The sequence below is a fragment of the Mauremys reevesii genome, linkage group 1 (genome assembly GCF_016161935.1).
Source record: "Mauremys reevesii isolate NIE-2019 linkage group 1, ASM1616193v1, whole genome shotgun sequence".
NCBI classification, from domain to species: domain Eukaryota; kingdom Metazoa; phylum Chordata; order Testudines; family Geoemydidae; genus Mauremys; species Mauremys reevesii.
The window spans coordinates 217165831-217182460 of NC_052623.1; the positions used below are offsets into that span (position 1 = coordinate 217165831).

Genomic DNA, 16630 nt, shown 5'->3' on the forward strand with positions numbered 1-16630 from the left:
CAGTCAAATCAAAACCAATTTCCTGTATGACAAGACTGCACACTGTTCCTTGGGGAGGGCTATTGCACTGACAAAACGACTCTAATCTCAATCATTTGGCCTGTAGCTCTCTATTATATAACACTGCAAGTTTTTCTTATGCATTGTTCGTAAAATGTAATCCCCCATGGAACTGGTTGTTCCTGACATATTAAAGTGAGCCTTTAGGGCAGTAGTTTTCAGCCTGTGGTCCACAGACACCTGGGGGTCCACAGACTATGTCTAAGATTTCCAAAGGATTCCCACCTCCATTTGAAATTTTTTAGGGGTCCACAGATGAAAAAAGGCTGAAAACCACTGATCTAGAGGACTTATCCCTGCACTACAGCAGCAATGGCTATAAAGTTTCAGGACTTTGTTTTCCAAATTGTCTAGAGTCCAGGGTGGAGCTAGAACAGAGGCGGGCAAACTATGGCCCGCGGGCCCCTCCTGCCCAGCCCCATAGCTCCTGCCCCGGGAGGCTAGCCCCCAGCCCCTTCCCAGCTGTTCCCCCTCCCCCGTAGCCTCAGCTCACTGCACCTCTGGTGCAATGCTCTGGGCGGTGGGACTGCAAGCTCTTGCCAGGCACGCAGCTGCAGAGCCGCGGCCTGACCCGATGCTCTGTGTTGCATGGTGGCATGGCTGGCTCCAGCTGGGCAGCACGGCTGACTGTCCTGGTGCTCTGAGCCACACCGCCAGCCACCGGTGCTCCAGGCAGTGCGGTAAGGGGGAGGGAGCAAGGGCGGTTAGATAGAGGGCAGGGGAGTTTGGGATGGTGGTCAGGGGGCAGGGGTGTGGATAGGGGTCAGGGCGATCAGAGGGCAGGGAACAGGGGAGTTGAATGGGGGCAGGGGTCCTGGGGGGGCAGTCAGGAATAAGAGGAGGGGTTGGATGGGGTGGCAGAGGACAGTCAGGGGTGGGAGACCTGGGGGCAGTCAGGGGACAGGGAGGGGTGGATGGGGCAGGAGTCCAGGGAGGGCCGTCAGGGGACAGGGAATGGGGGGGTTGGATGGGGCAGGAGTCCTGGGGGGGGCCATCAGGGGGTGAGAAGCAGGGGGGATCAGATGGGGGTGAGGGCCAGGCCATGCCTGGCTGTTTGGGGAGGCACAGCCTCCCCTAACCCACCCTCCAGACAATTTTGGAAACCCAATGTGGCGCTCAGGCCAAAAAGTTTGCCCGCCCCTGAGCTACAACAAGCTGGAAGTTACATCAAGAATCAATCATAAGCCAGAACTCAAAGATAAAGGGTTTGGTTTTCCTTTTGGTGTTGTCTGTTGGGGCAGAGAGAGAAGCATCACAGCCTGGCAGGTCCCCATTCAACTTCCCATTCCTACCCAAAGGGAAATTTGAACTCAGTGGAAGGTCACTGGGTCATTAAAGGGCGTCAGCCCACTAGAGACCAACAACCCACGAGGTTGAGGAGTGATTCCAAGGCCTTGTATACACTGCCACTTTACAACGCTGAATCTTTCTCGCTCAGGGGTGTGAAAAAACATACCCCTGAGTGATGCAAGTTTCAGTGCTGTGAAGTGGCAGTGTAGACAGTGCACCAGCGCTGGGAGCTACTCTCCTCGTGAGGGTGGGGTTTTTTGCGTGCTGGTGCCGCAACAACACAGCCATGCTAAAGCACTGCCATGGCAACGCTGCCGCGGCAGCACTTTACCGTTGGTAGAGAAGACAAACCCTTAGTCAGGCTGCCGAGAGCCAGCTTCACTTTCCAATGGACTCCAGACCAGGGAGCCTCAGCACAATCCTACCCTTCTAGGGGAGAAGACCATGTAAGAAATGCCATTTTATTTATTTTGCTTGTTAGTTTTAAGCTGACCAATGATTATAGTGCTGCATCACCCAGTAAAGAACTGATTTCCAATCCACTATCTGCCTAGACAGGTGCTAGGAGGGAGCTGGGGGGCTGGGCCCATGCAAAACTTGGGAGGGGAGGGTTTAAGGTATTGTTGATATTTTATTATTCTAGTTACTACCATTCATTCATTATCCCCTATCCTTTGTGTCATCTACCTAATAAAGCCCCCCCTGTTGCTTTATTGTTACTTTTGGGATTGTGATAATTATTTATTCCTTGTGTACTGGACTACACTCCTACTACATTATTTGACAGAAAACATTTTCCCAAGGGACAGCAGCCCTTGTGTTCCAGACACTAGCATGGTCCCCCTTGGGTGGAGACACCAGATGCCAAGATAAAGAACCCAGAAGCAATATCACTGAGGCAGAGAGGGAGAAAAGGGTGGGGCTTGAGCCACACCTTAGGGGAAGGGCTGCAAATATAGAAATTATTTCCCTCCCATTTCCCTTTCACTGAAGAAAAAAAAAACATTTTTTCTTGAAATGTTTCAAGGAAACAAAATTTTCACCTTGAAACAGAAACCAAATCAGGAAATCTCAGCCCCCAAATGTAATAGCTTCTCAAAGCTGTGAATGTCTGGAAACAGAATTATCACGGAAACTGTTATGCAACCTTAATTCTAGTGGGTTGCCTCCAGAACCCTGCTATAATGTTCAAGCAGTAAGAGGCTACAAAAAATGTCCATCTCCAAAACACCTTGCCCAAATTTTCTACAGATGTTCTCAGGGGCGGCTCCAGACCCCAGCACGCCAAGCGCGTGCTTGGGGCGACATGCCGCAGGGGGCGCTCTGCCGGTCACCGGGAGGGCGGCAGGTGGCTCCAGTGGACCTCCCGCAGGCATGCCTGCGGAGGGTCCGCTGGTCCCGCGGCTTCGGTGGGGGGGTCCACCGGAGCCACGGGACCGGCGACCGGCAGAGCGCCCCCCACGGCATGCCGCCGTGCTTGGGGCGGCGAAATGTCTAGAGCCGTCCCTGGATGTTCTACCTTAGTCTGAGACTACACCTGTGAAATTTCAGGGGGACTGGGTTCCATTGAAGTGAAGCTGGAGTGTCAGGGTGTCAAATCTGTGTCAAGTGTCTTCACTCTAGTGTCTCCCTATTATGCTGAAGGAACCCAGGGTTCATTCTGAATTGCCCAGGGGGCTGCTCCGCCATTTCTTGGCAAGTCCCTGGCCAGTTCCACCCAGAGGACTGCGCTCTCAAAGGTGATCTTACAAAGGAAAATATATATTGGATTTTTACTTTTTTCTCTTTTTTACTTCTTTATGATGTATAAAGGAAAGGCCTGAACATTTTATTATTTTTCCTCCCTCCAAAATCATAACACTTATTTTCCTATTTTTTCCTTTATTTTTTATTCAGTATACATTAAGGTCTTGTCTGCCCTGCTTTTCCATTATTGTAGACTGGTAGGATTATGACCATTCAAGCAAAACCTGGTTTGAGAAGGAAAGTGATTCATATTCAGGCTGTTTAAATCATCTAGCTCAAATGCCTGAGAAACACTCAAAAAAAAAAAAGGATCTCTTCACCTTCACTTAAGGCAGTGGCTCTCAATCTCCCCAGACTACTGTACCCCATTCAGGAGTCTGATTTGCGTACCCACAAGTTTCATCTCACTTAAAAACTACTTGCTTACAAAATCAGACATGAAAATACAAAGCACACTATTACTAAATAATTGCTTACTTTCTCATTCTGTCAGTATGAAATTTTAGTTTGTACTGGCTTTGCTAATGCTTTTTAAGTAGCCTGTTATAAAACTAGGCAACTATCTAGATGAACTGATGTACCCCGGAAGACTTCCGCATACCCCTGGTTGAAAACCACTGAGTTAAGAGATGAGAAAGAATACAGTCAGCATCTGAAGCTCCAAAGTATTCATTATAAAACCAACAAAGATTAGACTTGAGATTCTTTATATTATATATTCCTTATATTTTCAAACTTACCAGAAACACCTACAATGATCAACACCCCCCACAATATACCTTTCAAGATCCAGGGGTTCTACACATGCCTCTAACAACATTGTTACTTCTGGGGGAATTCTGTGCGACTGCCAATGCAGAATTTTGCAGAAATTAATGTGTGCACAGAATTTCTTTTCGCCCACAGAAATGGGTTGCAGTGCTTCTGGCCGCCACTAGGGGCCACTGGACCCGGCAGACACTGATGGGAGGAGGGGGAGGAAGCTAGAGGTTTCCCTGCAGCTGCAGATCCTAGCACACCCTGAGGGAAGGAGATGGCAGCATGCAGGAAACTCCACACAAGCCAGGGGACCCAACATCAGGCTGTTTCTTCCTCTTGATCCCTGGGCTCTGAGGGGTAGGGGGCGGGTGTCTGGGCTTGGGAGGGGCGGGGGCTGCGACTTGGTTCTGGGGATCTGGGGCGGGAAGTCTGGGCTGGGGTGCCCTGCGGCTGGGCTCGGGGGTAGGAGGTTTGGGTGTATTGGCTGGGGGGCGGGGCTGGACTCAGGGGTGGAGGGGCTGGGTTGTCATAGGGGTTTCTTTAACTTTCTACTCCTGGGAGTTTTTTTGTGTGTGTCTGTACTGTTACAGACATACTTGCTGACAGGTATTTTGAAATAAATTACCAACATAATTAAAACTGGGGTGATTATGTAGTGTTATTTTGACAAATAAAAATTTGCAGAATTTTAAAATATTGTATGCAGAATTTTTAAAATTTTGGCACAGAATTCCCCCAGGAGTACATATGGTGTACCTCATTCAGTTAATTAAATGCTCCAATAACAACTATGTGAGTGAAACCAGACAATCACTGTGCTTCTCAAACGAACTCACAAAGGAAAATGATAAAAGGCATGAACATCAGGTCCCCTGTGGGTGAACACTTTTCACAAAGCTATCAATATATCTGACCTATCAGTCCTCATCCTCAAAGGAAACCTGCACAACACTTACAAAAGATGAGCCTGGGAGCTTAAATTCATAACTTTGCTAGACACTAAAAATCACAGTCTTAATAAAGAACTGGATTTATGGCTTATTACAGCAAACTGTAACCCACTAACCCTCCCTCCCCCTTTCTCTCCTATGGCTACAGGGGTGTTAATGGTGTCCATTTCCAGCAGATTCCCAAGCACTGGTGAAGTCTCAAGAGCTAGTACTGTATGTAGGAAACCCACTCCACCCCCTCAGTCAGGGTGGGGCGGGTCTGGTGTCTCAGACATATGGACAGCCTGTGAGCTCAGTGCAGAGACAGACCTTCCTCTCCATGCTTGGGGCTTCCATTATTATTTCAGAGGAAATCATGTCAGCACACCAAATTGGTTTATATTATAAATCTCGGCCCATTTCTCTTCTCTCCCCATCCCCCACTTTCCATCTCTTTCATATAAAGACATGTCTCTTCCTGCCCTTGATCTTAGTGACAATGCTTTAGATATGGGTTTCATTTTCCCTTTCATTTGTTCCCCAGTCTCTGTCCTCCTTTCCCCTTCCCTATCTCCCCACTCTCCATTCCCCCCTCCTCTCCCTCTACCTCTTTCTTTCACCATCTCCCTCCTGCTTTCCAACTCCTTTTTTTTCAAAGACTTTCACATGTGAGTGAGAGATGAGCATTCATCACAAACCAGTTCGGGTCAGTGAACATATATGGCCACAGGGATTTTTCGTGGAACAAACAAGAGGGTTGTTTACAACACCTCTACCCCCTCCTTCTCTAATTCTGTCTCTCTCTCCCTGGGTCTCTCTTATCTCTTCCCTCTCCTTCCCCCCTTTCACCTACTCTCTCTTCTCCCTTCCCTCTGCCAGCATTCTGGCCTCTCTTCTCCTCTCTGCTTTCTCCTGTTCTCCCTCTTCCATCCTCTCCCACTCTCCTTCAGTATCTCAGCATAAACTGCCCCCTGGTGCCAGTGTAGAACATGCCCTTCATGTCTGCAATTTGGGGGCGGGTGGTTAAAAAACCTAAGGGCAAGAGCTGCTGATTGCAGCCAAATGGGCACAGTCTTGTAGAAGCGTATCAGTTCTTTTGAGACTGAATTCCACAAAACAGGTATGACATGGGCAATAGCAACACAATCATCCCACTCACTCTAACCAATCCCCCCTCAACTGCCTTACCCCTGGGGACAAGAAGGGAGTTTAGGGTCAATGCAAACCTTGGCCTCTCTCTGCCAAGACAGCCAACAGGGATGCTGAGTAATGCTGTTGGTGCTTATTGGAATGTGGATGCCTGTCTCACTAAGAACTGGACTAAGACCCTCCACAACTCATAAAACACCGAACACCCATCAGAGAGGGACACATTTTGGTCATTACTGATCTGAAGCAGGAGCAGAACAGATTAGCATGATGGAGGCTCCATAGCCTACTCCCCAGCACCCCCTGAGCCATTCAGTCTCCTCAGGCTTTAGAAAGAGCTTTATCTTAACAAAAATCTTTTCTTACCTTCCAGTGAGGCGGCTAGGTGAAACAGGCAGACCAGCCAGAGCCAACCCATTCCCACTGCTCTTCTCCTTGCCCTTACGGCAGCATTAAGATCCATGTAGCTTCTCCAGGGACTCCACCATCTCCAAATAACACTCCCCACTCCCTTCAAGAGTTCCAAGGCGGTGTCAGGTAGTCAGGGCCTCTCCAAGCCAAAGAACAAGTGTCTCCACACAACGGGGGTGACTGGGGAGAGACAGAAGATGAAGAAAGGAAATCAGGTAGCCACAATTTCAATCTATGACATGGCAGCTTCATAAGTACCAAATACAATGCTACCCCAGCATATGCTGTGCCTGACCCATAGTTGCAGAGTTATGTCACAGACTGAATGCATGCCATGACAGCACTGCCCCTCCCCCCTCTTCATCCCCCATGCCTCAGCCATGGTTTAGGAGGCCTCCAGACTCTTAACAGGGAGTGCTTCACTGAGTCAGCACTGGCCCAGGCCCACAGCATGGTGCTAGGGGGCACTGTTCCTGCATGGCCAAGGCCCTGTCCTCTTGCAATCATTGGAAACATCGCATGGCACTTTTTCAAAAAGAGTGGAACTGTTAAACCTTGTGTCCTTTCCAAATTCCAGCCCACTTAATTGCATTTTGCCTCCTTAGAATTTCCCGGGGCAGTTTCAATGAGAGAGATTATTTTTCAGATCCTGTGACACTGCTGTGTAAGACTGCTGGCACATTTCATCCCAGAGATAGCTGCATTTCAGCTTCAGGCGAGTTATCACTGCAAACATTTATGGTTTTAGCCTCACAACACCTCTGGCACCTAAGAAAGTGTTATCCCCATTTCAGAGATGGGGAAACAGGCAAAGAAAGTGACTGACTCTAGGTCAAACAGGAAGTGTGGCACAGCCAAGGAAAGATCCCGGTCCCAGTCTAGTGCCTTAACTAGAACTTTGTGCTTCTTCTCTGTATAAAGATTGTCTGTAAAGCCCATCCTTCATCATGCCAGGCACCATACACACCTGCAGCAGTCACACTGAGAAAGTGATATCACAAAGAGCATTCACTCAGCCTGCCACAGTGCAACAGCTTTGTAACACCAGGTCCTTCTGGGCCCAGCCATCAGCGAATACTGCTCAGTCCCCATCCCTCTACACAAATGTCATGGACATATGTAGGTTACTCATTTTGTCTCTTTAGGGAACCCTTCATGTAGCATTCCAAAAGGCACTTCAGGGAGACAGTCAAATGTAAGCTAAGTAGAAAGACAAGGTTGTCAGGCGACACAGAAAGAGGGGAAATGGCTGGGCTAGAGGGGGGAGGGTAGAGTTGCAATTAGAAGAGCCAGCCATGCAGGGATCATCTCCAGATCCAGCAGTGAGGAAAGAAAAGCAGGGGGGCAAGTTTGGGGGAGCAGAGGGTGGACAATTTGAGGTCAGGTAGTAGAGTAAAATTTGAGTTGCTTTATTTGTGTGAGAGAAAGAGGCATCACCAGACAAAGAGGAGTGTGTCCCTTCCTGTACAGCCCTAGTGAGACTGCACTAGAACGCTGCATCCAAAGGGATTAGAGCCACCGCAAACATCAGGAAGATGTAGGAAAACTGAAGGGAGCTCAGAGAAAAGCAAGAAGTGTGATTCAGGGGGACTGGTTTGTGAGGAGAGAGAGAAAAAAAGAACTAATTAAATATAACTGGGACAAATGACTAAAATGTGCATGTTGGGGGGAGGGAAGGAGGAGAATATAGTAACTGGCTCCAAGTCTTATAAAGGTGTACACACTGAGAAAGGAGAGAAGCTGATTACAGGGGTCCCAGAGAGTAAGGGGATGAAACAGAGCAAAGGGAAATATTTCAGGCTGGGTAATCAGGAAATATTTCATAACAGTAAGAACTATTAGACTGTGATGAAATAGTCTCCCCAAGGGAAGTGGTAGAAGATCAATTGCTTGAGCCATTTAAAACTTGACTGGCAATGCCTGGGAGAATAATCTGTAGAGAGCTGTAAATAATAAACATCTGTCCTCCTATGCAGTCTTTAATACCAAGATCTAAAAGCACTTTACTAAGTTAGCAGACCCCTGAGAGGGAGATATTGTAAGTATTGTGACTACTGTTTTACAAGGAGGTAAACAGAGGAACAAAGACAAATTTAACCCAGATGTTAAGTGCAGAAATATCTGCTGAAGCCAATGGAATTGTATCCACTTATATCAGGCATGACTTTGGCAAAGGTGAATTGACTTGTCCAGTGTTATGCAGTAAGTCAGTGGCAGAGCTAGGAACAGAACCAGCAATCCTGACCTTGTTCCAACCACCAAATCTCAGTCTCAGTGTTGGATCAGCCAGGCGATAGAGGGGAAATCGACAAAATATGGCTGAAGGTTCTTATCAGGAATAAGGCAGAATTTGAAACAAACTGATAGAAGTGGACCCACTGTTGGCCTGGGGAAATGAGCCATTCTCCTTCCCCACCCAACTGTGGGGTACATTATCTGCCTAGTTTATACTGCTTTCTCAGTATTCCTAGCCCCAGTGAGTTTGCATTGCTCTTTACTTGGCAACATACATCCCTTTGTCAATCTGGATTAGATTGGAAAATTCTTTTTTTCCCCCTTAAATAAATTGTGGCTAATCCCAAAAGCTGGTTTTGATTTAGACAGCAGCAAAAATGTAAATATCTGCAGATTTCAGATGCTGTCTCTTCCCCCAGCCAATGTGCTGGCCCAAAAAATAAGGACAATGGAAGATGTTATGGCTGGGGGCCATGTATATATATATATGGGATGGCAGGAGGAAGCATTAACCCTTCAGAAATTGAGTAGTACTGAGGCCCTAATCACAAACTTAGTCTCCTGCCTTTTCCTCCCACTCCTATTGGGAACCCAGACCTGACCATCTCCTGGTTCTTCCATCCTAAGTGTCCTCCACACACCCCTTCCAGTGCTGAACCCTCCTGTTACTAGAGTGACCAGGTAGCAAGTGTGAAAAATCAGGACCGGGGGTGGGGGTAATAGGTACCTATATAAGGCAAAGCCCCAAGTATCAGAACTGTCCCTATAAAATTGGGACATCTGGTCACCCTACCTGTTACCCCTCAGCAACCTCAACCTAGCCCAGCTTCTCAGCCACCCCTTCACTCCTACAGACAGGCACCCTGTCCCGGTCACCCTCGCAGCTCCTTCTTAGCACTCCCAGCAGGATATTCAGGCCAGATCTAATTCTCTCTGATGCAGAATCCACCTATCCTTCCCACTCTGCCAGCCCAAATGAGAACCTTCCCAGTGTGAAATCCCTCAGTGCCTCCTTGCTCCCCTTCCCTCTCTCCCAACCACTCATAATGGGCTGCTCCCGCTGTCAATCACTCTTGCATTAACTCCTCCATAACAAGCTTCCTGTATTGCTTCCATGCTCATAGCTCCCTAACTCCTGAATGACCTCTAGTTCCCAGATGGTGCTGGGAATTAGACAGCGTCCAAAAAGAGAAATGGCTCTTCAGTTTCCGCAAGCTTCTGGAGGGAAGAGTTGCTTTAATGATTCTGTCCAGTAGAGCAGCCAGAAAAGAGTGCAGTGCAAACCCATAAGGAATGCTCAAACTACTCAGACATTGCCTATGCTAAGCAACTAAGCACTGAAAGAAACTATTTCTGGGATCACTCAGAGCCTGCAACATCTCTGTTATTTCTTATTAGTATTACTATTGCAAGCATTTATTTTGGTATCATTTCTGTGAAATCTGGGTGCCTCACCAAGCTTACACTAAGATGTTCAAGATCTCAATAAAAGAGACCAAATATCATGATGGCTCCCTGCACCTTTATTGCTCAATTCAGAAACCAGCATCCAATCAGTTGGGAAGGCCAGCTCTTTCTTAAAGATGCCTGGGTGATGCTTAGTCATGTTTCTATAGCGAGATATGGCAGGCATTGTGCATGGTTATGCTAAAATAGTTCTGTCACAAAGAAGCTTGGTGTGTAAACATTTGACATCATCTCAATGGCAAGCAATGCAACAAACCACTTCATGCAGTCAGTGTCATTGCAGCAGCTTCTCCACTCAGTGCACAGATGAGTTCAAGCATTCCCAACAACACCATGTGCTAGTAGGTGGGAAGCGCTAGCATTGCTAAGCAAGCTCACATTGATTCCAGAGCCCCTCCGCCCCACCACGCCCCGCCCCACTATCAGTACATGTGTTTCTATTGGAGCTGGAGTAACCTCCTACCCAGGCTAGGTGCATGCCAGTTATTCATCTGAATTCTGCCCACCTGCATTGCACTCATTGTTGCATGGCTTATTTGAGGCCAGGTATATGTAGCTATGCACATGCCAAATCTGTGTGGGACTTCCCCAGACCAGGTGTGGTCTGTTGTGTGTGCTTGTGGCTCAGAGGTGGATTGACAAGGATAGTGAGAGGGAAATGTACACTAGCACTTCTCTGCCAGCCTCATCAGTTTCTCTTGAATCTAAGCTTTTATTAAAATAAACCCTTTTGGTTTAAAAGATAAATTTCCAGATGCATCCTTGCTGGAGTACAGTCTGCAGACAGCCTGAAACCATAATTCACAGAAAAATGCAAACTGCTCGCATTCACCCATGAACTCAGAAGCCTCATGATGTCAATTTAAAAATATATGTGTTAACTCTTTCAGTGCTGACCAGAAACATGAAGCTATTTGGGGAATGTGGACAAAACTGGGGATTGGAGGAGGAATTTGGGCACAGTACTACCACTCAACCCCAATGTGACCTGTGCTTGGGCAGCCCATTCGGAATATGAGGAGGGAAAGGAAAACTGCCCAAAAATTTCCATTAAAAAACTAAAGCCACCCTGCATTTGGGCCACTCTTTATATCCCTTCTGTGCACAGGGAATCTGTAAGGGGAGCAGGAAGGAGGTAAGGGGGCATAAGGAGGGGAGGGGGTACACAGCCTGTTCAGCTACCGTAAAACCATCTTGGAGAGGAGCTGGGGGCCTGACAGGATTATCTTTCCCAGGTGTCTATGTGGCCATTCCTTTAAGTGCTGGGTTTTCTGAGGAGTTAACTGACCAGGGAAGAGATGGGAGGAGGGATTGCCATTCCCTCGTGCCCCTTGCTTTGTGGAAGCTGAGCCTGGTGCCCTCACTGAGTAATGCCCTACAGGAGACTTTAGTTTGATTCCCCAGTCCCACTCTGTCACTCCCCCTAGCCTGACAGGGGCTGGGTCACAGAAGGTGGCACCACCGCCCTGCATTTCAGAGTCGAAGGCCTGATATCAAGTTCCAGTCTGGGTCTCTCACTCCCTGGGGGGCAGAGGAGGTAGGAAGGACTGAGGGAGCACAGTGGGGGAAAACTCCATCTGTCAGTCAACAATGACTCCCCATGGCCTAGTAAGGAGCAGCATCGACTAAGTTCTGGGACAGCTAGTACCTGAGGAATCTGACCTCAAGTGCAAATGGGCTGTGAAGCAGGGTAAGGTAACAATCCCCATAGCTCCAAGAAGGGACTCTAGTGCAGACTACACTGCAGAGGGATCTCAGACCCTGACAGTAGGAAGGACCTGGACCAAATCCTCTACTCTCCCCAGTCTCCTTGTTAACCCCAAGGGATCTTCCCCAAGTCACCTCAGTCCTTTACAGAGCTGCCCTACTCTTCCCCCAGCCAGCTTTACCTGCTCCCTCTGCTCCTGGCCTGCAGTGGAAACAATGCTATTCCCAGCTTTCCCACGCAATCCATCAGTGCAAGGCCAGCCTTGTGTTACATTTTCTCCTCCCCTACCACCAAACATTAAAACCCAGTTAACTTGTCTGCCCTTGTTTCCTCAAACACTCTTCAGGATGAAAGGAGCCCTTTAAAAATCTCTGTTGGAATTCTCCTTTCTTCTCTTCCCCATTCTGTACAGTGAGCGTTAACAACCTAATATTATTTATAAGTAAGGTGCATCCAAAGAGGTAGGTGGGAGCCTGACTGCAGAAGATTCAACACGCTGTTGTACCAGTATTTCTGTTCTGTTCATTGATCCATCAGGTTTAAAGCACAGAGGAGTAAGAGAACACGGGAGTGAGCATCTCGCCCCTTTGAGGCTAAACTGGGACTCATGCTGATGTCATAAGTCAGATGGAGGACAGTGCTTTTCCAACTTTCTGTAATGTAGTACCTGACGCTGCCACTGACACACCTTTGGCCAGTCACTATACCTCTGGCTGTAGCCCACAAAAGCTTATGCTCCAATAAATTTGTTAGTCTCTAAGGTGCCACAAGTACTCCTGTTCTTTTTGCGGATACAGACTAACATGGCTGCTACTCTGAAACCAGTAAGAGAATGACCATCTGCCTCCTAGAGATGTTATGCAGATTAATTAACCAATGTCTGTGCAGTGCTCTGAACACATATATGATAATAAAAACTAACGCTACCTACTCTGCCTATTCATACCAATAACAAATTCTACCTACCGTACTAATACTGTTATATAGTGCTTTTCATGCATAGATCATAAAGATCCATATGAGGATTAATTTTATCACCATGTACCTAGAGCGGGTGGTGAATGGCAGGAGAATTACAGTCCACTGAATTGGGCATGGTATTAATATTACTTAATGTGATTTTCCCTGATACATCATTCAGATGCCTATAGCAATATATGGGAGGGAGCATTTAATTCAGTAAAATCAATCACTTTTCTGTGTTGATGGTATTTTACCCTTTGTTGCTACTGAGAGCTATTTTGAGTGACTCCACAGAAGGTGTGGAGCTAGTGCTGGGACTATGCAAGTGCTGGGCTGGTGGATGTTTCAGTGATTCATGAATTGTTTAACGATTTGATCTGGAGAGATTATATCTTTGTTAAATATTTCTGAGGTGCCTAATGTGGAATTTAATTACACTGAACTTAAAGGGGGTTCTCTTTTCACACTGTAATTTATAGTAGGCTTCCTGAAGTCGTTTTAATTGTTTATTTTTCTTAAATGAAAATAAAGGAAAGGAAAACAGTTGGACTTGTGCCCTTTTGGGCTTCTTTATGACATCCAATGGCAGCATGAAAGATTGGTTTGAATTCTTTCCTTTATATAAAAAATAACCGGTTTATTTTCTGCTTGTTTTTTACCTTAGAAATATCAGGAGTGTTAACCTTGTTTTCCCTGCTTTGGCTGAACCCAGGAAAGTGGATTAGGAGTTTTCACAGCTCTTAAAAGAAGAGATTCCCTTTTTAAAAAAATATCCATCAATCCCCTTCTGTGCTTTCACCCATGCTGCCCCTCATGCTTCCTGTAACTATCCATAAGGCCACATCGCTGTCCTCCTTAAAATACCCCCTTAAGCTCTTCTCTTCATGAACAAGGTCAGCTCCCAGACTGCTGCACTGGGCAGCACAGCCTGGGGAGGATGTGAGCAGCCCTTTGCGGAGAAAGAAGTGGTTCAGGACTATTTAGAAAAGCTGGATGAGCACAAATCCATGGGGCCGGATGCACTGAATCAGAGGGTGCTAAAGCAATTGGCTGATGTGATTACAGAGCCATAGGCCATTATCTTTGAAAACTCATGGCGCTTGGGGGAGGTCCTGGATGACTGGAAAAAGGCTAATGTAGTGCCCATCTTTAAAAAAGGGAAGAAGGAAGATCCAGGGAACTACAGGCCAGTCAGTCTCACCTCAGTCCCTGGAAGAATCATGGAGCAGGTCCTCAAGGAATCAATTTTCAAGCACTTAGAGGAGAGGAAAGTGATCAGGAACAGTCAGCATGGATTCACCAAGGGCAAGTCATGCCTGACTAACCTAATTGCCTTCTATGATGAGATAACTGGCTCTGTGGATGAGGGGAAAGCAGTTGACGTGTTATTCCTTGACTTTAGCAAAGCTTTTGATACAGTCTCCCACAATATTCTTGCCGGCAAGCTAAAGAAGTATGGGCTGGATGAATGGACTATAAGGTGGATAGAAAGCTGGCTAGATCATCAGTCTCAACAGGTAATGATCAGTGGCTCCATGTCTAGTTGGCAGCCAGTATCAAGCGGAGTGCCCCAAAGGTCGGTTCTGGGGCCAGTTTTATTCAATATCTTCATTAATGATCTGGAGGATGGCGTGGATTGCACCCACAGTAAGTTTGCAGATGACACTAAACTGGGAGGAGTGGTATATACGCGGGAGGGTAGGGATAGGATACAGAGGGACCTAGACAAATTAGAATATTAGGCCAAAAGAAATCTGATGAGGTTCAACTCTTAGGACGGAAGAATCTCATGCACTGCTACAGACTAAGGATCGAGTGGCTAGGCAGCAATTCTGCAGAAAAGGACCTAGGGGTTACAGTGGATGAGAAGTTGCATATGACTCAACAGTGTGCCCTTGTTGCCAAGAAAGCTAACTGCACTTTTGGCTGTATAAGTAGGAGCAGTGACAGCAGATCAAGGGACCTGATCATTCCCCTCTATTCGGCATTGGTGAGACCTCATCTGGAGAACTGTGTCCAGTTTTGGGCCCCACACTACAAGAAGGATGTGGAAAAATTGGAAAGAGTCCAGCAGAGGGCAACAAAAATGATTAGGGGGGTGTGCGCATGATTTATGAAGAGAGGCTGAGGGAACTGGGATTATTTAGTCTGCACAAGAGAAGAATGAGGGGGGATTTGATAGCTGCTTTCAACTACCTGAAAGGGGGTTCCAAAAAGGATGGATCTAGACCCAGGGTCAGCAACCTTTCAGAAGTGGTGTGCCGAGTCTTCATTTATTCATGCTAATTTAAGGTTTCGAGTGGCAGTCATACATTTTAACATTTTTAGAAGGTCTCTTTCTATAAGTCTATAATATATAACTAAACTATTGTTGTATGTAAAGTAAATAAGGTTTTAAAAATGTTAAAGAAGTTTCATTTAAAATTAAATTAAAATGCAGAGCCCCCTGGACCAGTGGCCAGGACCCGGGCAGTGTGAGTGCCACTGAAAATTAGCTCGCGTGCCACCTTCGGCACATGTGCCATAGGTTGCCTACCCCTGATCTAGTCTGTTCTCAGTGGTAGCAGATGACAAAACAAGGAGTAATGGTCTCAAGTTGCAGTGGGGGAGGTTTAGGTTGGATATTAGGAAAAACTTTTTCACTAGGAGGGTGATGAAGCTCTGGAATGGGTTACCTAGGAAGTTGTGGAATCTCCTTAGAGGTTTTTAAGGTCAGGCTTGACAAAGCCCTGGCTGGGATGATTTAGTTGAGGATTGGTCTTGCTTTGAGCAGGGGGTTGGACTAAATGACCTCCTGAGGTCTCTTCCAACCCTGATATTCTATGATTCTATGACCTAGCTACCACCTCTTGGACAGGAAGATTAACTACAGCAACAGAAAAAAAAGTCCATAGATGTAGAAAGCATCTACACCACAGTACTACAGTGGCACAGCTGCAGCACCATAGCTGTGTCTCTGTAGCAGCTTTAGGGAGATGTCCTTAAACTGTACGTTTTTCAGAGCAGGAACGGTCTCTTTGCTTGTACAGTTCCTCGTACAGTGGGGCCCTGGCCTCTAAGTGCTACAGTAATATAAATAATAAATGTTATGGTTGGAAATCTTTTAACAGAGATATTTTCTTCCAAGAGCTCATTAGGCATTTGAGTTAAATATGTATAGCGTGCACGTGCACACACACACAATCTTTTAAACAGTCTGAATAAAAAACTCTTACTCTCTCAACTGGGTTTCACTTGCTTGACAGTTTTTGAAGCAATAATCCTGTCAGTTCATGAGTACTCCATAGAGTATTCCAAGGAAAACTTGGAAGATAAGACATACATTTCCAATATTAAAACAAGCAAAAAATAAATATTCCTAAAAAAAAATTTAGGCCTTTTTTATACATCAGAAAGAATCTAAAACCAGAACAAACCTTTTTTTTTGTCATTGCATGTCCCCCTTCAGATGTCTTGTAAAAGCTGCCCTAAAAATAGAACGGCTGGAGAAATTATATCTTTCGAATTCTCACACGAGAAATAAAATGGAGAGTGCCCAAAGGAAAAATTTAGTGGCTACACCATCACATTCATCTTCTTTGCTAGCAAGAACGGATAATAGCTCTAGTTACTGATACAGTGGACTCTCCTGATCAATTTCAATCTATTATGTCTAGGGAAACTTCCCTTGATACAACTGTGTAAAGGCCCTTGAAATGCAATTTTATCCACTTGGAAATGAACTTGATGCTTTCAACCTTCGAGTGTGTGATTAGGAAAGGATATATCTGCAGAGGAGGGTGTTTAACATTTTGGAGGAAAAAGTGGTGAATTTACAGCCTCAGGGACAGTGCACTAAAGCTTTCCTGAAGTGGCTCACTGAGTGTACAAAACAACCTTAAGAGCATTTGTGTGTTAAATATTCCTGACAGTC

General features: G+C 46.3%; 1 protein-coding gene across 3 annotated transcripts in view; it reads right to left on the minus strand.

The window, feature by feature from the left end:
* LOC120402372 (ephrin type-B receptor 5) overlaps window positions 1-16630 on the minus strand; it is a 150679-nt gene that overhangs the window by 109420 nt on the left and 24629 nt on the right. For all 3 annotated transcript variants that reach the window (XM_039532997.1, XM_039533004.1, XM_039532992.1), the window contains exon 2: window positions 6300-6524. In XM_039532997.1, the coding sequence (XP_039388931.1) occupies window positions 6300-6396 (97 nt within the window). In that variant the 5' untranslated portion in view covers window positions 6397-6524. The remainder of the gene's footprint in view (window positions 1-6299; window positions 6525-16630) is intronic.